The 21,673-nt window shown below is 37.0% G+C and overlaps 1 protein-coding gene across 1 annotated transcript in view; it reads left to right on the forward strand.

Moving 5' to 3' along the window:
* The window catches only part of dnajc2 (DnaJ (Hsp40) homolog, subfamily C, member 2), a 63,680-nt gene that overhangs the window by 17,492 nt on the left and 24,515 nt on the right, over nt 1-21,673 (forward strand). Inside the window, exons 6-8 of the mRNA XM_028811561.2 lie at nt 18,560-18,640; nt 20,272-20,337; nt 20,510-20,601. Coding sequence (XP_028667394.1) covers nt 18,560-18,640; nt 20,272-20,337; nt 20,510-20,601 — 239 coding nt within the window. The remainder of the gene's footprint in view (nt 1-18,559; nt 18,641-20,271; nt 20,338-20,509; nt 20,602-21,673) is intronic.

Raw genomic sequence — 21,673 nt, forward strand, 5'->3', positions numbered from 1 at the left:
TTAAAAGACAGCTTCCTGCACAACGTTTTAACCTCGGTTTTAAAGGGTTGTGTTTTTCTATTTTAACCTCCACGATTCGCATTGTTTTTATAGATTATTTGTTTAATGAAGACTTTGAATGCACTGCACTTGATTTGAACACTTGTTTTGATTTATTGCAATAACAGCACTTTTGTACATTTTTACATCATCCCCTTGCTGTATTATTGCCTCACTGTATAGCTCATCGGTGACATTACCAACAGTGTTGGGTTCAAGGGCTCCCTAACAGTGGATGGGAGCACGGAGCTGAACCCGCATAGTCACATGGGGACCTTGCCCAGCTTTGTCTAGAGAGCGCCTATCCAGAGCATTGCCTCCCCTGGAGTGTTAGAAGATAGTCTTCCTATCGTGCAGCAGTGCCGCGGGTTTGGAGCATGGAAGCTCAATCCTGCCGGGGCCTGTGGCAATTTGCATGTCTTTATAGCGTGTATGTTTGCTGCCCAATAATAAAATTGAAAGGTAGTGCCATGCCACCTTCCACTTTAGGTCTTTGTAGATCTGCCTTTTTTATGTGTGGATGTCTTTAATTCAGGATTGATCCATAACCTTTTGGACACATGAAGATTTTGTTACTCATAATCAAGGTGATGATCTTTTTCGGCTTTTAAGCTGTATGTCTTAGATTTTCATTCATTTATATTTTTGTTGCCAAATTTGTTTATCTTTGAATTTGTGAATATTATGTGATCATTGTATTGGAATAGGCACCACTTATTTTGGAACTTAAACGGTATGTTTGGTGTTTTTTAAGTCGCAGGTAATTTTTCACAATTATGGTAAACATGAGTTTGCCATGGAAAATTATTTCCAAAGTGAAGCATATTTTATAAATTAAAAAAAATACCATGCATGACCTTGAGGTTTAAAATGGGGTCTTTTAGAGACTGTTCCAAACCTAAAAACAAAAGCCTTAAAACTTAACCAAATACATTCACTTTAACCTTGCAAAATTTTCAGAAATTCCAGAAAGCATTCTGTGTTGTGAGGTATATTTATAAACGTAAAAAACAAAAGTGGAAGTAATTCATTTTATCACAGGTTCTTTGAACTATTTTTCCTGAGGTAAGGATACGTTCCTATTCATAGCAAATGTCGTTATGGAGCTTTCATTTTAAAAAGGAATTCAAATTGAACAGGTCTGAAACTGTTCAGCAACATACTGACATTCAGTTGAAACAGTTAAATATGCTTATCTGGGATGTTAAAATCAAATTAAAAATTCAAATGTTTACATTTTTCATCAAATCCCCCTTTACATTAATCACAGTACCTTGAAGCTTCATCATTAGACATCCTGAGCTTTGCTGTGGTTTTAGGTTAACTACTTTCCTGCTTTTGTCTCTCTAATTTTATCTTTCTTTTTTATGCTTTACATTCATTGGATCTCCTCATTATATTCAGGCTTGTGCAAATACTGTATGTATTATGATCTCGGGGAAATTGAAGGACGAGATATGATCAGGAAATGGCAACAAACGGGACAGACAATAACCAAACTCAATAAGGCAAGCAGGCATCTCATAACAGGAGAAGATAAGCTGGATATTTTAAAACAGCTATTAAAGTTGTTGTGAATGAAACATCTAAGGATTCTGGCAGTAAAGTCTTTTTGGATGTACGTTTTTGGTTCTCCTAATGCTAAGGGAGTTTACAAAAAGTCGAACACAGCAGAGATGAGGACAGTGTCAGAATATTAGAGAGAAGATAAAAGTCCGATACATAGGCAGCAGCAATGTCCTTACACTATCTAGACTTGTTGTTCACAAAGTAAACTACAAAAGAAATGTTTTAAATACTAAATAAGTCCTTCTTATGCTACACTTTTAAAAGGGGGGGTGTATGATGATCTGACATGCAACAGGGTTATGTGATCATAAGGCTGACAATGGAGAACATGGCTGCTACTGGAAACAAAAGGCACAAAATAGTTATTCAAGGAAAACTAACAAAACATGGCATGTTTCAGGCAATTCACAACACAGTGAAGCTGAACATTTTCTCATCGTGAAATGTTGCACTGCCACCTGGTGGAATCTTCCAGATTTACATAAAGTACTCAAGCAAGAGTACAATGCTTGCGTAGCAGTAGCATCCACAGGTGCACACATCCCGTCTCGTGAAGTATAAACCCGGCCTTAGGGTGAATGGTTGCTGTGGATAGAGGCAGGTAATGAGGTGAAGCCTGACTTCTTAATCTTTTTTGTAATATGTATGCATTTTCTAGACGCAGAGCAGTGTTCCATATCTTTCCTGGCTTTAAAATGGACGTGGTTGGTAAGTTTTAATGCTTTTGTTTTCACATTTGGTGCTCCGTAGATGCCTTTTAAAACTGCAGGAACAAAACAAAAAAAATATGCTTTACGTAAGAATGTCATTGTGAAAAAATATTTTTGACTTGAAAGATGCAGAACTGGCCCTTCAAATTAATATGCAGTACTAATGTAACTCACTGCTGGTGAATAAAACCATTAATTTTAGGTGAAGATATTTTTAAAATTAATTTCTTCACAGATTATTATTTTCATAGAGACATCTCCATACATTTCTGGTAATACTGGGAAATAAAAAGGGCAGAGTGGTGGCTGTGAGGCTAAGGATCTGTGCTGGTATCCAGAAGGTTGCCGGTTCGAATCCCTGTCACTGCCAAAAGAGATCCTACTCTGCTGGGCCCTTGAGCAAGACCCTTAACCTGTAATTGCTCCAGGGGCGCTGTACAATGGCTGACCCTACGCTCTGATATGCGAAAACTAACATATTCCTAATACAAGAAATTGTATAAGGCGAAATAAAGAACAAAAAAAAAATGCTTAAAGTATATCTGAGGAAGGAGGTAATTTCTTATGTCTATAAAATACATTACAAACTAAAATGGACATCTAAAATCCATCCATCCATTTTCCAACCCGCTGAATCCGAACACAGGGTCACGGGGGTCTGCTGGAGCCAATCCCAGCCAACACAGGGCACAAGGCAGGGAACCAATCCCGGGCAGGGTGCCAACCCACCGCAGGACACACACAAACACAACCACACACCAAGCACACCCTAGGGCCAATTTAGAATCGCCAATCCACCTAACCTGCATATCTTTGGACTGTGGGAGGAAACCGGAGCGCCCGGAGGAAACCCACGCAGACACGGGGAGAACATGCAAACTCCACGCAGGGAGGACCCGGGAATCGAACCCAGGTCCCCAGGTGTCCCAACTGCGAGGCAGCAGCGCTACCCACTGCGCCACCGTGCCGCCCTGACATCTAAAATAACTACTGAAATATGCAAGACTGGTAAAGGATATGCAAATTCAGCTAATGATATGCAATACAAAAAAAAATTGACATTGCAAAAATAATTTACAGAATTGATTTATTGTACCCTAAGTTCTTGTCAATAAGCCGCGGCTTATCTAAGGAAAAAAGTTGTGAAAATGAAAAAATAGAATATCGGCTTATACATAAGTCCGGCTTAAACATCCATCGCGGGGGTTGCGTTCCAGAGCCACCCGCGAAATAAGAATATCCGCGAAGTAGAAACCATATGTTTATATGGTTATTTTTATATTGTCATGCTTGGGTCACAGATTTGCGCAGAAACACAGGAGGTTGTAGAGAGACAGGAACGTTATTCAAACACTGCAAACAAACATTTGTCTCTTTTTCAAAAGTTTAAACTGTGCTCCATGACAAGACAGAGATGACAGTTCCGTCTCACAATTAAAAGAATGCAAACATATCTTCCTCTTCAAAGGAGTGAAGCAAACAAATCAATATGTCTGTTTGGCTTTTAAGTATGCGAAGCACCGCGGCACAAAGCTGTTGAAGGCGGCAGCTCACACCCCCTCCGTCAGGAGCAGACAAAGAGAGAGAGAGAGGGAGAGTTTGTTTTTCAGTCAAAAATCAATACGTGCCCTTCGAGCTTTTAAGTATGCGAAGCACTGTGCAGCATGTCTTTTCAGGAATCAGCTTTACAAAAGATAGCAACGTGAAGATAATCTTTCAGCATTTTTAGACGAGCGTCCGCGTATCGTCTAGGTGTGCAAACAGCCCCCCTGCTCAATCCCCATACGTCAGGATCACAGATAGTCAGCGCAAGAGAGAGAGAACAGTAAGCCGGGTAGCTTCTCAGCCATCTGCCAATAGCGTCCCTTGTATGAAATCAACTGGGCAAACCAACTGAGGAAGCATGTACCAGAAATTAAAAGACCCATTGTCAGCAGAAATCCGCGATATATATTTAAATATGCTTACATATAAAATCACAATTTAAATGACTGCTACGCGCTCGTGTTGACTCGGCGATGCCCAGAGCAGAAAGAACGCGCTCCGGCCGCTCCAACCGCGCCATGCGGGGAGTGAGAGAGACGGCAATATCTCACACTCTCTCCCCCCTTAAAGAAATTAAATGGGCGCGAGTGAGACCACTGACCTCCCTCCCTTTTATTAGTTATAGGTTATAGTACGTTCGGCTTATCCATGAGTCCGGCTTATCTATGATACGATTTTATTTTAAAAATTCGTATGATTTTTGGTCTCCGGCTAATACATGAGTCCGGCTTATAGACAAGAACTTAGGGTATATGCAAAAAAGAATAAGGATTTTCTTGAACGTGCCTCTTACAGACCATGTCATAAAATTTTAGTCTTTTCTCTCTATTATAAAAAAAAAATCTTAGGAGGGAGACTAGGGAGATGAGACGTGATCTTCTCGGAAGACAATTTGACGTCCTGCAAGACAGTGCAGTGAGACAATATTTAAAACCAGTTCACGGACATCTAACCTAGTAGTTGTTGGAATGCTTTTGGCAGACACACTTCATGTGCTCCCAGTTCTTAAAACAATGACAAGCGAAGAGCAGAACATGCAGCAAGCCAGCAGATGATCCGACCGCTTCTCCTTAGTGTGCGTTCAGCACCATCCCCTACAACACGAGCAGCTTTTAAATGATCGACGCGCAGCACAATAAACAGAACGCACAGCTCGCTAGCAGCAGCAGAAACACAGCAGCTGATACAATGGAATCCCCTTAGCATGCGTTCAGCCACCTTCCCCCAACCCCCACCCCTTCACAATGCAAGCAGCATTATACGTCTTTTGAGAAAGACAAGTAACCACGCCTGGGGCCGGAAATTAATGACAAGTATTGTTTTTACAACAGTTTTAAAGTAAAAGTGAAAATAATGCATATGTAACAATTCCCATGAAAATAATCTCTTTAAATTGTGTATCTGGTAAACCAAACCCAGGGGTGGGTGAGCAAGGGGCGGCGCCCCCTAGTTTATTGAATTAAACTCTTATTTTTGTTGTGCATTGCACATTTGTCTTGTAGTTTTAATAAAATGCCATAGATCTACCCTGATTTTCTACGATTTTGTTTATTGTTTCCTCTTTGGTATATACAAAGTTTAGTGCTAAGCTTTCCAAACTGTATCAGATATTGCTTTTCTTAGTAAATGACTGTTTGGTCATATCTTTTATTTACTTCATGTGTTGTGGTTGTTGCAAATCTCCTAAGGTAAAGACATTCATTTAATATCATTTGTAATTTATCATCATAATTGTACAGGCTTGCCCTTCTTTGTGAAGCTAATCACTTAATGAAAACCTCATTTCACGGTGTATTTCGTAACAAACATATAAATACCATTAATTCCTCGGTCCAATATTTGCTCAGTTAACACCAAATTTGACAGAATTTAGTATAACATTATTAAAAAAACCATAATATGACATTTTTCCAGCCATTAAACACTGTAGTAAGCCTGAATACCTACACTTCATCACATGAAGTTTCACATTAAGAAGGAACTTTTTTGTTCCTTGGGCTTTTTGGTACAATTTTTTTTTTTTCAAATATTTCACAATCTTTTTGGCACCATGATGCTCAAGATAATGCAGGAAGTCACATGAACAGTACATGTGAGACAACATGACTCCACCCATTGCACATGAATGCCGCATTAGCTGTGAGAATGACTGAGACTTTGATAGTGCCTTATCAATATCCATCCTCACATGGTTCTGTATCCTGCAGCAAAGTTTTCTTGAAAAAACTGAAGGTGATTGTTGATGTTAGCTCTTTTGATGTACATTTCAAAATTATTCCAGACTTAGAAACCATGAAAATTCAGCTTCATTGTGGTTTGTAAAACAAAGAGTATTCATATGACTTTCCCAACATAAATCTGTGATTTCTGAAAGAAATTCAAAACTGAGGTAGTGGTTGTTAGTTTCAAGAACCTGAGTTTGATTGCAAGTATAGTCTCTTATCTATGTGGAGTTTTTATGTTCCGTCTGTATTTGTAGCAGTGCAATACAGTAGCGCTTGCTGATACTAAATCATAATTAAACAGTTTTGATAATAGATTGATGGTTGGCTACTTTGATCTTTGATGTACTTTGATCTTTCAATTAATTTAAATTGAAGAGGTTTTTGTACAAAACACGATAGATTCAAGTGTTGTTCCTTGTAATAAAGTATGGAATAATGTGGTTAAAAAAGCAAAACAAAGCTTTTATGAAGTTCTAGGCAAGCACTGTTTTTGTATCATTCTTATTTGAAAGGTGAGAAAATTTATAAATAATAATAAAGGAAAAATATACAATTACCAGCATGAGTTCCAGAAGCAGAACACTGAACTGTAAATGTTAGTTGGTACAGTGGAACCTCGGGTCACGACCGTAATTCGTTCCAAAACTCTGGTCGCAACCCGATTTGGTCATGACCCGAAGAAATTTTCCCCCATAGGATTGTATGTAAATACAATTAATCCGTTCCGGACCGTACGAGCTGTATGTAAATACATATTTTTTTTAGAGATTTTTAAGCACAAAAATAGGTAATTATACCATAGAATGCACAGTGTAATAGTAAACTAAATGTTTACTTACTTCTTCTGGTCACTCCAGCTCCTTGATCGCTCAGCTGGAGCGACCGCTACCTTCTGCCCCACCGAGTGTTGGCCAAAACACTCCTGCTTGGGCTCTCTCGCTCGCTCGTGCTCTCTCTCGCGCTCTCTCGCTCGCTCACTGCACAGGGAATGCACAGTGAGAGACTGAACACGTGCGGAAATCATCGGCGTGTACGAACCGGAAGGGAAACTGGCTTGTTTGTCACCCGAGTGTGTGGTCGTGAACAGATGCAAAAGTTTGGCAAACTTTTTGGTCGTAAACCGATTTGTACGTGGTCAGAGATGTTCGTGACCCGAGGTTCCACTGTATTATGAAAACTGTATATTTTTAATTTTATTTCAAGAAAACAACATACCATCAAGCACATAAAATTTACAGACCGTATACATAAAACAGCAGATAATTAAAAAGGAAAAAAAGAAAACACAACCTAGCAAAATGAGAATTCATCCTCTACCCGTATTATGAGAAGTTTAAATTGCTGTTCTAAATGTGAGTCATTGTTTCTCTTCTTAACAAAAGCCAAAATACAACATTTTGTTAATGAAAAAGTAATTGTGTTAATTAAAACAAAAATCTTGAAAAAATCTAAATAAAATAAGTTGTTTCTTGTTTTTATATATAATGTGTGTGCATAGATGCCAGTATATTCATTGAAGCTCTTGGCTTAGACAAAAACATTGATTCAAAGTACTTGTCGCTGCAGCCAGCAGAATCTCATCATTAGCTGGCATATTCTGAGGATATAGGTAAAAGGCACTTAACACATGCCGCTTGTTCCTTTGGATCCAGTTAAGTAGTTTAAAAATTGGAACCACAGAGAACTTATCAATCCTGAGCCTCAAATTCAGTGAGTATTTAAGCAGAAGAAATAAACTTATCTTTGACTTTATGACAAAGTGGCCAGATAGAAGGCGCCTCTCCTCAGTAAAAGACACAGATGCCTATCTGGAATTTTCAAAAAGTCACCTAAAGAACTCTTAAGACTGTGAGAAACAAGCTGGCATGATGAAACCAAGATTAGCGTCATATCTGGAAGAAACCAGGCACTGTTATTCATCTGTGTTTCAACAACAGGGACTGGGAAACTAGAAAAGGTCGAGGGAAAGGTGAATGGAGCAAAGTACAGAGATATCGTTAATGAAAACCTCCTCCAGAGATCTTCCAACAATGATCCTAAGCACAAAGCAAAAACAACACTGGTTTGGCTTAGGGACAACTCTGAATAACCTTCAGTTGCCCAGTAGTGCTAGTCATCGAAAGTCATTAAAGACTTTTTCCACAACAAATTTGTTGAGTTTGCTGATGACGTTGGTTGAATTTTTTCCCTACTCAAGTGAACCCAACCCTCCAGTGCCCACTGATGCTTTGTGAGGACAGTGCAACAGAGAGCTGTAGCAGAGAATGGTAGATGAACATGCCACTACCCAGTCTATGCTACCTGCCTTAATTTGCATAATGCATGCACAAAATTTTCACGCATGCATACTGTTAGCGTTCTCTACCCCAGTGTTTCCCAACCTCGGTCCTAGGAGCACACTATGGCTGCAGATTTTTATTCCAACCAGCTTCTGTTTTTAATTGGACTGCTGGGCTAATTAAGTGATGTTATTTCCCAAGTTCTTTGTTTTGGGAACAATATAGAAATTACAAAACTAAGTTTGGTAAATATATAATATATATATAAAAATGTACTAAGCAGTTATGTGGAAATAATGTATTTTTTAAAATTTTAACAATATTCTCATCTTGATATTCATTCTACTTTCTAGGTGTTCTAATTGTTAAGCATTTAAATCTATAGCAAAAGCAGAAATATTTCTAAATGTCTTATAAAAGTAAAAATCATGCTGCTGTGCTTGAATGTAGAATAAAAGAAAAGTAATACCAGCTAATTAAATGAGATCAGTGTTATCAGGTATGGTCACTGATTAGAAATCTGGTTGGTACAAAAACCTGCATCCACAGTCTGCCTCCAGGACCGAGGTTGGGAAAGACTGCTCTACCCCATAGTTTACGACGTTGCCCAATTTGCTTCATGCATGCGTGAATAGTTTGTGACACATTCTGCATGAGTAATAATATTATCAGGATGGTACTCCAGCTGAATTACAATACAATACAATACAATACAATACAGTTTATTTTTGTATAGCCCAAAATCACACAGGAAGTGCCGCAGTGGGCTTTAACAGGCCCTGCCTCTTGACAGCCCCCCAGCCTTGACTCTCTAAGAAGACAAGGAAAAACTCCCAAAAAAACCTTGTAGGGAAAAAATGGAAGAAACCTTGGGAAAGGCAGTTCAAAGAAAGACCCCTTTCCAGGTAGGTTGGGCGTGCAGTGGGTGTCAAAAGAAGGGGGTCAATACATTACAATGCAGTTCACAGAACAGAACAATTCCTCAATATAGTAAGAAATAAAAAATATAAATTTTAGAAGTACAGAGCAGAATTTAGAGTAGATGATATATCCCATGATAAGATTTGGATTTGTGTAGAGTCCTGGAGACCTCATCCTTCAAGCTGCCTCCCCCATTTGGCCATTCCATGGCTGAAACAGTGCTGGGCCAGCCAATCCGATGAAAGGACCCCTCTTTCCCACGATTCCTGCGATCCTCCATCTGGGATGACTTTTCCTTAGGCAGGCAAAACAACTTGGCAGGTGGGCCATGGCACCAAGTGCCACATTTGAGTACCGAGAAGAAAAACAGAATAAGTGAGGGTTAGTATACAATTATAACTGTCATGTTACTTATGTTTAAGTGCTAATGACTAACAACAGAGATGCAGTCTGTACAGTTAATCAGCAGCTCTAGTCAGGATATACTAAACTGAAGTAGTGAGTCTTCAGCCAGGATTTAAAAGCTGAGACCGAAGGGGCATCTCTTATAGTAGCAGGCAGACCATTCCACAGTTTAGGGGCCCTGTAACTAAAAGCTCGACCTCCCACTGTTATTTTATTAATCCTTGGAATCATAAGCAGACCGGCATCTTGAGATCTTAATGTGCGCTCAGGTTTGTAAGTCATGATAAGTTCAGACAAGTAAGCCGGACCTCGACCATTTAATGCTTTATATGTTAAAAGAAGGATTTTGAAATCTGCCCTAAACTTAACCGGGAGCCAGTGTAAGGATTTAAGAACTGGAGTTATGTGTTCGTATTTTCTTGTTCTTGTAATAATTCTTGCAGCCGCATTTTGTATTAACTGGAGGCTGTATAAAGAACAGTTTGAACATCCAGTGAACACCGCATTGCAGTAGTCAATCCTACTAGAGATAAATGCATGAATTAGTTTCTCAGAATCCTGTTTATTTCAAAAAGCGCCTTAATTTCCTAACATTTTTAAGATGGAAGAAACATGTTTTGGACAACTTTGTAATACAGTGATCCCTCGCTATATTGCGCTTCGCCTTTCGCGGCTTCACTCCATCGCGGATTTTATATGTAAGCATATTTAAATATATATCGCGGATTTTTCGCTGCTTCGCGGGTTTCTGCGGACAATGGGTCTTTTAATTTCTGGTACATGCTTCCTCAGTTGGTTTGCCCAGTTGATTTCATACAAGGGACGCTATTGGCAGATGGCTGAGAAGCTACCCAACTTACTTTCTCTCTCTCTCTCTCTCTTGCGCTGACGTAGGGGGGTGTGAGCAGGGGGGCTGTGTGCAGCTGCTTCCTGAAGGACATGCTGCACGGTGCTTCGCATACTTAAAAGCTCAAAGGGCACGTATTGATTTTTGACTTTGTTTTTCTGTGGCTCTCTCTCTCTCTCTCTTCCTGCTCCTGACAGAGGGGGTGTGAGCTGCCACCTTCAACAGCTTTGTACCGGCGGTGCTTCGCATACTTAAAAGCCAAAAAGCCCTATTGATTTTTTTTTTTTGACTGCTTGCTTTGCACTCCTTTGAAAAGAAGGATATGTTTGCATTCTTTTAATTGTGAGACAGAACTGTCATCTCTGTCTTGTCATGGAGCACAGTTTAAACTTTTGAAAAAGAGACAAATGTTTGTTTGCAGTGTTTGAATAACGTTCCTGTCTCTCTACAACCTCCTGTGTTTCTGCGCAAATCTGTGACCCAAGCGTGACATTCTAAAAATAACCATATAAACATATGGTTTCTACTTCGCGGATTTTCCTATTTCGCGGGTGGCTCTGGAACGCAACCCCCGCGATGGAGGAGGGATTACTGTATGCGCTTTAAATGACATGCTAGAGTCAAAGATAACTCCTAGATTGCGGGCTGATTCAGTAAAATTGACTGGGATTCCCACTGAGTTAAATGATGACAAAATATTGTCGTGATCAGTGTCATTCCCTCCAACAATTAACATCTCTGTTTTATCTGTATTTAAAGACAAGAATTGTCCCCCCTTTTTAAGAAGAAAAAAAATAAAACATGCAGCACTTCCTTTTGAGGGGTAAATTAGCTAATCATAATGAGAATATTATTACATTACTTTGTTACTCTGGACAGATTTATGGTATGTTGTGTATTGTACGAGTATTGTTTTTATCTTTGGAAAACAGGGTGGCACATTGGTTAGTACTGCTGCCTCACAGTTCAGATCAAATTTTTGGCCAGAATTGGTTTAGCAAAGTTGACAGACCCTTTTCTAGCCTTCGGGGGACACTTAAAAGACCATTGCACTGTTATAATACACACAAGATTAGTTCAGTTTCTCCTTCCCCTTTGACTTCAATGCATTTCACTGACTTTGTTGAAATCCCTGAATATTTCCATGTTTTCAAAGATCTTGAATTAAAGCAAATTCAAAGGGCTTGGCTCATTGCTGTTGCCCAGCCAGAGCCTGGATCTTCAACCCAATCGAATATTTCTAGAGAGACCTGAAATTAGCTGTCAACCGATGGTCTCTATATTCATCCTGACAGAGCCAGAGATGATATACAAAGAAGAATTGCAGAAAATCCCTCAATTCAGATGTGCGAAGCTTGTCCTGTCAAACCTATAAAGACAGGCTGTAATTTCTACCAAAGGAGCTTCAACTAAGTACTGGGGTCTAAATACTTGTCAGTGTGATATTTCATTTTTTCATTGTTAATAAATTAGAAAAACATTTCTAAAAATCCTGATTTTGTTTTGTCATTCTGGGGTATTGAGTGTTGCTGGATTTGGGAAAAACAAATAACATTAGCACTAGGGTTCAATATAGTAAAATGTGAAAAAAAGTGCAGGGGTCTGAATACTTCCTGAATCCACTGTACACTGAAACTGTTTTATCTATATTTCTGTTATTAACAAGGTTCAAGTGTTCACTCCAACAGTATTGCAAAAATAAATAAATAAGAATTCCCTGAAAAAATACACTTTCAAAGTTTGGAAAAGGAAGGATAACTTAGATAACATCAGCAAATATCAAGCATGAAAGACTACATTCATGTGGCAGTCTTACTATTTGAAAAGGGAATCACACTAGTGAAAATTAAATGTTTTTTGAATTAAATAACCATTTGCTTAAATTTGTTGTAGGTTAATATAAGAAATTACATCAGAGCATACTAGTTATTTGATTTAAGCATTTTTAATTATACTAGAAGCCCTGAAATTTATCATGAAAAAAAACTGAACTCTGTCACAGATAGTAAAATACATATTCATGTATTAAATTGACAGGTACAATATACAACATGAGTGACATGCATGTTGACCACTGTTTTTAGACTTACAAAACACTATCTTTGTGAATTAAACAAAACTAATAAAATGAAACAAAAACTAAAGGTCATTGTTGAAAAACTTGAACTAAATAAAACCGAAAGATTTAGAAAAATTTAAAATAGAAAATGATGAAAAACAGAATAAAAACTAAAAAAAATAGGTTTGACTTTTTATCTAGTTTGACATTCTTTCTTAAAACTAGGTGAACACTAAGGAAATTCAAATGCTTAGCTAAGGCTGACTCTCATTTAGAAGCTCTATATCCTATAGCAGATAATAGCTGTTGCAGTGGTGTTCGCCTGACACAGATGAGGTATCTGGCTTTGTTAGTCTTCCACCAATGTAACAAGAGTTTCTTTCTTGGTAATAGGCTTCTCTGGAAAGTATGTGAAAACTTTGACAACAGTTGTACAAGGATATCCTCATGTTAAATAATGAGACTACAATAAGTAAGAAATGGAACTGGTTTGGTCATTTGGGCTGTGGCACTTCTGCCAATCCTGTCTCCTTGCTTGGAGTGCTATTATTTACACAAGACCTTTCTCAAGTGTTGGAAACTTCAGTTTCCTGTGCCTTGGAGAAATAAAAAATAACAAATTGTTTATTTTTGCAATGCTTTATTTTCTCTCCATCTTGACACTGTAGCATGAAAATAGTAAGCTATGTGTAACTTTAAACTGTACCTTTACAGGATACAGAAGGGTAGGAATACCAGTCAAGTACAGGATGAAATTCTTACACAGTCTACAAACTGTCCTATTAATTTGTTTTCTTGGCATTTCAGATCTTGTCTTGACCTCCATGGTTCCTGTTATCTTCCATTTCTCAATGACATTTCAAACTGTGGAAATTAATAGCTGAAAGCACTAGGATATCTTCTTATCCTTCCCCTGTTTAGTAGGAATCGATTAGTTTAATTTTCAGATCCTCTTTAACTTACTTAGAAGAACCCAAGAATGTTGAGTGTTGCACAATTTTCGATGAGTCAAAGAATTTAATTAGGCCATGGAATTGTCATCTTTTGACACTCTTTCAAATGACAATTTTGATTAGATTAACACCTAATGAGCTAAGCTTGACCAGAATACTGACTTGAGTTCTGAGACCTTACTATTGAAAGGATGCCAAGACCTTTTCAAATTCCAGTTGTTCTTTTATCTTTTGCTTTTTTTTTTTTTTCAAGTTTATCAAATAAATTTTATCTGACCATTAACATATTCGTATTTGAAATTGCACCAAAATTTTTATTGTACTTGTATCTCATATCAGTATGTGAATTTTGAATTTAGTATAGTTTAGCCTTCGACTGCTCCAAAAGTCTACAATCTCCTCTGAATTGTTTTATTTGTAATTTTAAACTGTGGAGCAGAGAGATAAATGTGTATTTGTCCCAAAACTCACTTGAGAACACTTATGTTTCATGTTAATGCTAATTCTGCAATGTTATACCAAATGTAGATGGATAAATTGGTATAGGAATTTCAGTGCTGATATTTACAGTACAGTAAATTTTGTTGTGCAATAAGAAATATTGCAAGCTTTGGCATTACTGCAGAGTTTCCTATAGCTGTATAAAAATGATACATCATGACAAAGATATTACAAAACATTTCGCATGTCAACTCCCTAACATCACCTTAACAAAAAGTTTAATTTCCAAGGCACATGCACAAAAAGAGTTGTTAATTATTTAAGTAAAAATATTTAGAGCAGTATTCTTTGAGTAAGCTTTTTAATCTGGGTTCAATAAATGGATGGATGATAAAAAATAATATATCTTAATCAGCCCTACATAAATTTTCACAATAAGACTTGCTTCATTTAAGAATGTATTCCCTGAGAATAGTATAAAGAAATTTATATTATCAGACATTTTAAATTTTTGTTAATAATATAAATTGGTTCCATTTAATCTACTTGGTACAACAAATTCTCCTAACTTGCTATGGTATAAACATGTTCGCCAAGTCAGTGTATTTACTGTATAAAAACTAATGCACTGTTATTTTGAAATGGTTATTTTCTATATAAAAAAAATCTTGCATTATGACACTGGTGGGCCATATTTGATTGGGTAAGCCTTTTTTTTTTTTTTTTTAAATAAAGTTACTAATTTTAAATTGGTCAGTGCTTTATTCTTTATCTATCTGAATAAACGTATAGCCATTAATCAAATTACATTGTAAAATACACTATTTGAGAGCATTTCATCTGACATTCAGTATCATTAGAATGTGTCCATTCTTCTTTATCTTCAATTAAAGCACCAAAATTCCAGATTTTATTGTGGTGATTATATCCAAGCATAAAACACATTTAAAGACTCATAACTTTGTTTGTCCACTGTTGCTTTCAGCTCAATTTAGCTAAGTGGACTTTTAATTTGTGACATTTTATCTTTGTTTAATTTTTGTTTACTTTAATAAAATGGCTATCTATTCGGCCAATTTCTGTACTAGATTTGTCAATTTCCAGCCTATTTTGGCTGCATTGAGTGCCAGGTGGGAACCAATCGAGGGTGGGCCTATTATAGAGTACACGTGTACACATACAGACTCATTGAGACAGTCTTGTTTTCAAGCAACCTAATGTAAATGCTAGGTGGCACTGTTGCCCCTTTAAACCCAACAGACACACACTCAGGACACAGGGTAAAAGCAATAAGAAGATTTTAAATTCTTTTTTCACCAACAGTGCTTCCCAAGCACCACAGCCACATTAACGAGGCAAATAATTAAAATAACAATAATCACAATTCTATCTATCTAATATAATCCACACCTCCCAGCAAGCTTTGTCCACCTTCACCGACTCTGGCTCACTTGCTGGGTTCCCAGCAGTCCTTTATATAGTGTCTGACCCGGAAGTGCTTCTGTTCTTCCGTCCATATGACTTGCCAGCACTTAGGGGTCAGATGGAGAACTTGTGTTTTCTTTAGCTCGGAAGTACTTCTGGATTTCCATCCTCGTGACTCACTGGTACTTCTGGGCTATGAAGGAAGCATGACTCCCCAAGTCCTCCTCAAGCGTCTCCTGGCGGCACCCACGATTCCCAGCAGGGCTGTGAAGCTGATGTGGAAGAAGAGAATCACTAACCCGTGATTATGGAAGGAGTCAGGGTCTCACACCAGAAGAGAATGTTCAAAAGCTTTCTTTTATTATTGTTATTTATTGCATACCTAGACTGGAGTGTCAGTGGCATTGCAATGCCCCCCCCAGTAGATGTTTTCAGCTCTTATATATCAGCTGGTTGCGTGCAAAGCTTCACACTTTTGCAGAAGTACAGAGGATTGATGCGAGAGCCTAAAAACTAAATTTATACGGCAGTTACAGAATACAGAGATAAACTTCTTCATTATACAGGAAGAACAAGTTGAGAAAAATACATATTCCTGGTAAAGTCAGATTCTTTTGAACTGCTCACACAAATAAACAACTGTTGTGCATGCTAAATGTCACGTACACACTTTTAGATTTTTGCTGTGCCCTACTCAAAATACAAAATGGAAGGTTTTCTTTATTCTTATTCAACACTGAACTCTAAATCCCATAGTGTCCTGCAGGAATCCGGGGCACCGCTATGCTGCAGGGAAGTCCCCATCTAGCATCTTGGGGGAGGCAGTGTCTAAGCGTAGTTGCCTTCCCTACTCTGGGCATCCTGGCCGGGTTGAGCTGCCTGCCGACCCTTACACTAATGTTTAAAAAATAATAGGTTGTAGATGAGTTGGTGGATGTACTGATACAACAAAACATGAAAATGTTCAAGAGGGTCCGGCCTTTTCTTGCATTCATATGTAAATCTTGCATCACTGTATTTGTTTAACAGGTTTTTAAATTTTTTTTTTTTTTTTTTTTTTTTTACTTTTTGAAGATTTTTATAAAAGGTCTTTGAAGGTTTTTAACTTCAAAAAGTAGTACCAATTGGTAACTCATCTTCTTCTTTCGGCTGCTCCCGTTAGGGGTTGCCACAGCGGATCATCTTCTTCCATATCTTTCTGTCCTCTGCATCTGATGCCTTGATTTGATGATAGAAACGGAGTTCCTCCCTCTTCCTACCAAAAGTCACTTTTCATTCTAGGGACCAAAAATTGATCGTCAGGCAAAACTTTGTTTTCTTCAGTTCAACAGTAAGTTTAGGTTGAAGGAATTATTCAGAAATCTCAAATCTTGCTCACAATGAAAATGACCTTAGCAGTTTCACTAAAGTATATTATTCAAGATGAAGTTTATTGATTTGCTGCTTTGTCCTGAAGAAAAAATACTGAAGTAATTTTACCAGCATTTGGAGTCTGAAGGCAGTGATTGACCAGATTTCTGAGCATGACTCTTTAAAGGTTATTCTGCTCTATTGACCAGGATCATTTGGATACTGTGTACATCTCATTTCTACTCCAGATACTCTCTTTTTCACTAGGCCTCATAGTGATGTTTTCAGTAATTCATTAAGAGACTTGCAGATATTGAAGGAAGCTTGTCTGGCACCAGATGTTTCTTGTGTTGGACCAGCTTTGCAGTTTTTATCCCTGATGCTGGCCCAAGTACAACAAGGAACAGAAGATATTTCAAACAAGTTCTCAAGATAGCCAAAACACTTGTACTTCAAACAAATTACTGATTTCTCTTTTTAATATTTTAATATTTAAACGTGTTTGAACATTTCATTTGACATATTCTGAACATCTTATATGGCATATTCCATTAGATCTTTGACACATAGTAAAATATGCTTTTAAAGCAATAGATGAGTTTTTCACTGGAACTTTCCTAATAATGCATCTGACTTTTTTTCATTTTATAGGCATGCATGATATATTTGTCTGTCAGTGACTGTCAGTATATATTGTAAATTTTGTTTTCTTAATAAATAAAAAAAATCTATTCTAGCAAAATAACTTGGTTTGTCTTTTTTGTCTATTGTACCTTGTACCAGTCTTGTTTTATACCCTATTTTCTGTTTTTGAGAGTAGTGGGCTCTTCCTGACTCCCAACCTAGTCTAAATTTGGTCAGTCTGTTTCCAATAATTGATTTGCGTCATTTCACAGTTTTAGGAGATGTCATTAGAAAATATGGCATTAACTTGCAGATCTTGGAGTCTTTAACTTGTTTTGGTCAGCATCTGAGCCAAATTTGTTTGTGTTCTGTTTTTTTATGGGTTCACAATGATTATGAATTCATTTTTAAATGTTTTATTTCAGAAAAACCATAGAAATGTAATCCTTTTCAGGCCTCCAGGCCCATTTATTTAAAGTGTCTGATCAAAAAGGGTAGGATAATTAAGCAAAATAAATGAACTTTGCCTCCAAACAGAACTTTTGATATAAACACTATAAGATTTTATACTGGTGAGCTATGTGTACATGGTATTGGTTTTTTTTAATGATTTATTGCTAATTCTATACTATAATGAAAACAAACTTGTACAAATTTGGGTATAATTTTCTTATTTCCATTGATTGGTTCATTTAATCTGAAGTACTATTTGATGCTCTTATAATCAGTTTTTTAAAGGATCATGTCTGAAACTCTTGATTAAAGCACAGCTATATTATGCATTACATCTTTTGCATTTAAATGTTCCTCCAATATCGGATAATAAAAAGGGGAGATGCTGGCTTTGGCAATTCCCAGTCATGCTTCACACACTTGGCTCACATTATTTTTCTACTCCAAGCACCTACTGATATTTTAATTCCTTTTACACAGTATCTGACATGATACGCACTCATAGGACTCATGTGATGCTTTGAATGCTAAGTAGTGCTGATCATTTTTCTCCAAAATTCCAAACACATTGGCCACCTTGTGTTCATTTTTCATCATCACCATTTTGTATTTTTGTACACCATTTAACAGTTGCACTTTTGTTTTACAAAAATATGCCTTTTGTGTAACTCGAAATCAATTACACTCTAATTTAATTGTTTACTTTTTTTTTAGATGGACTTCAAAGAAACATGTTCCTAAATTAGGAAATATGTCCTCCTCATTTGAGGATGTTGATGCATTTTATTCATTTTGGTAAGTAAACTTAAATGTTCAAAGTTTGAGTTTCACAAAAGCATATTTTGCTGTCCAGTTTAGATGTTCATGCGATTTTTCACTAAATAACAAGCAACAGTAGACAAGTTCAGAACTCTGGAATATCAGTTACTAATAGAAAATTTGCAATATCCTTTTTATGGCTACCATCTTAGAAATTTCTAAATCTGTTTATATAGTTTTATCACACATGAAGTTGGTGGAGTGTGTGTTAAGTTTGTGTCTTTGTGAAACTTTTTGCATACAACTGCTGTTTTCTAATTTTGTAAATCTAAAAAAAAAAAAAAAAAAGTAGTAAAATAGGTGCACTTCAATTTATACACACCATAAAGCCTTCTTCCAAAATAACATTTGTTTTTATAAAGTAATGCCTCATTTTAAGACCAAAATATCATAATTAGTGAGTTAAATTTTGGATTCTGAATGCTGTGGGGAAAAAAACACAATATATATTTTTATTGGGTTTTTGTTTTTGTTAGAATTTAACTTGAAAAAGTTTGAACATCATATATTCACATGGAGACCAAAAAGTTGTATCGTGCAACTTAGGATAATTTTGGAGTAATGTTAATAGTTGCTGTTTAGTTTGACAAAAGTAAATCAATGGATCAGGAGGAGAAAGTTGCAATGTAGTCCATACGTATTTTTAGAGTTATTAGTAGTATGGCAAGATTTTAGTGTAGACTTTCAGAATAAAGTAGATAGATATTAATCCCAAGGGGAAATTCATATACTCCAGCAGCAGCATACTGCTAAAAAACAATATTAAACAGTGATAAAAATGCAGGTAAAGACAGACAATAACTTTGTATTAAGTTAACATTTACCTTCCCGGGTGGAACTGGAGAGTCGCATAGTGTGGGGGAGGAACAATCTCCTCAGTCTGTCAGTGGAGCAGGACAGTGACAGCAGTCTGTCGCTGAAGCTGCTCCACTGTCTAGAGATGATACTGTTCAGTGGATGCAGTGGATTCTCCATGATTGACAGGTGCCTGCTCAGCGCCCATCGCTCTGCCACAGATGTCAAACTGTCCAGCTCCATGCCTACAATAGAGCCTGCCTTCCTCACCAGTTTGTCCAGGCGTGAGGCGTCCTTCTTCTTTATGCTGCCTCCCCAGCACACCACTGCGTAGAAGAGGGCACTTGCGACAACTGTCTGATAGAACATCTGCAGCATGTTATTGCAGATGTTTTTTTTACAAAAAAAACACAAACTGTGAATGGCATAGGAATTATAACACTCATATGTTGCACCATGGCCTCATGACCAAAGTAATTGGTTATCTCAGGGGTAATTAAAGTAAACATCCTTACATGAAACCAAACAATTTGTTACTCCCAACTCCACAATCCTAAAAATTAATACAGCTTCATTAACAAAGGAAATTCTTGAAACAAATATTATCATAAAATTTTTAATGAACATTTGTTTTCTTAAGATTTTGCTGTTTACTAGTTAATATTGTATCTCTGTCATTGATATGATTATTATTAAATAAATCTGCAGTAACAGGAAGTAAGATATACAATTGTTTGATAAAGTGAAATTTTTTACATTTCACGGCTTTATATAACTACATATTTTTCCTCTCTCAATCCCTCCTAACTTAGGTATAACTTTGATTCCTGGAGAGAATTTTCTTACTTGGATGAAGAAGAAAAGGAAAAAGCAGAATGGTTGGTATTATTTAGTTGGACTGCTAATGTAATGAATGTTGTATAATACTATTGGGGCACAGGTTTGTATTTTACAAGAAAAATGTCATTACATGCATGTTGGAAAAATATCATAATAACATTTATTAACTGTTGTTTATTTTAAATGTAATGAAATTCCATTTTCTTTTAGCCGAGATGAAAGAAGGTGGATTGAGAAGCAAAACCGAGCTGCTAGGGCCCAGAGGAAAAAAGAAGAAATGAACAGAATAAGAACATTAGTTGGTACATGTTGTGTTTATTGTTTTGTTTCCACTATCCAAATCCCAAATATTAGGTAAAGGTCTTAACTTTCAGATCATTACTTTCATATGTGCTATATACAGAATAAGAACATAAACCAGAATGAATGGATTCAGAAAGCCTAGTTTTTAAATATAACCATACCTTAAATGAAATAACACACAGAAAGAAGTTAAACAATTTTTGAAAGAATTGAGCACATTTGCAGAAGGGTAAAATCTCCAGTGCAGAAGATCAGATGCCAAAAACATTAAAAAGCAGAAGACTTGTCAAAATCAGAGCTAGTTAAAGATTCCCCTAAAATTTACAAGGAGCAAGGGCTGTGTACTTCCTAAAGTATTTTCCAGAGGCACAGTTTCTATGGAAGAGAACAATTTATTGTACATTTTAATTCTTCAGTATATTTTTGATATTGACTGGCCCAGTTTTCTGTGTTAATAGAGCACATGAAATCAAGAATAGTTCTGATGTATAATCATAATCATTATTGCAAAATTTTACAGTATAATTAACTTATCTTCCAGGAGATCACATTGTATATTTTACACTAGGAAGTCTTTTTCTTACTTACTACTACGACCTTTTTATATTAGCATTTGCTTCTGGATTATATTTTTCTTTGCCTTACTCTTGTGTCTCGCAGCTGTGTTAATTCCACAGATATTGTGATTTACAGTATATCAAGACTCATGTGAAGACATACAGGAGTCGGTAAAAGTGGGTTTACAGTTGTGAGTGTGCAAACCACAAGTTTATTCTTGTATTATTATCTAAATATATAATTCACTAAGCCAAGAGACAAGTAGCCACCCATGGAAAGCACGCCGGAAGGGGCGTGGATTCACTAAACCGCCGACAAGTAAGACGCCAATGGCGCACGCAGGAAGGAGCCATGCCCACCAACTCTTAGATCATTGGATACGACGAAAAAAATCACAGAGCCACGCCCACCAACTCGGACGCGACGCCTCGGAAGACATGCCGTCATTTCTGTTTGTCTGTGCCACAGTCCACTTGCAGCTCTGAGCCACGTTGACTTTTCATTAGTCAACCT

This window comes from Erpetoichthys calabaricus, chromosome 1, assembly GCF_900747795.2.
Source record: "Erpetoichthys calabaricus chromosome 1, fErpCal1.3, whole genome shotgun sequence".
NCBI classification, from domain to species: Eukaryota; Metazoa; Chordata; class Cladistia; order Polypteriformes; family Polypteridae; genus Erpetoichthys; species Erpetoichthys calabaricus.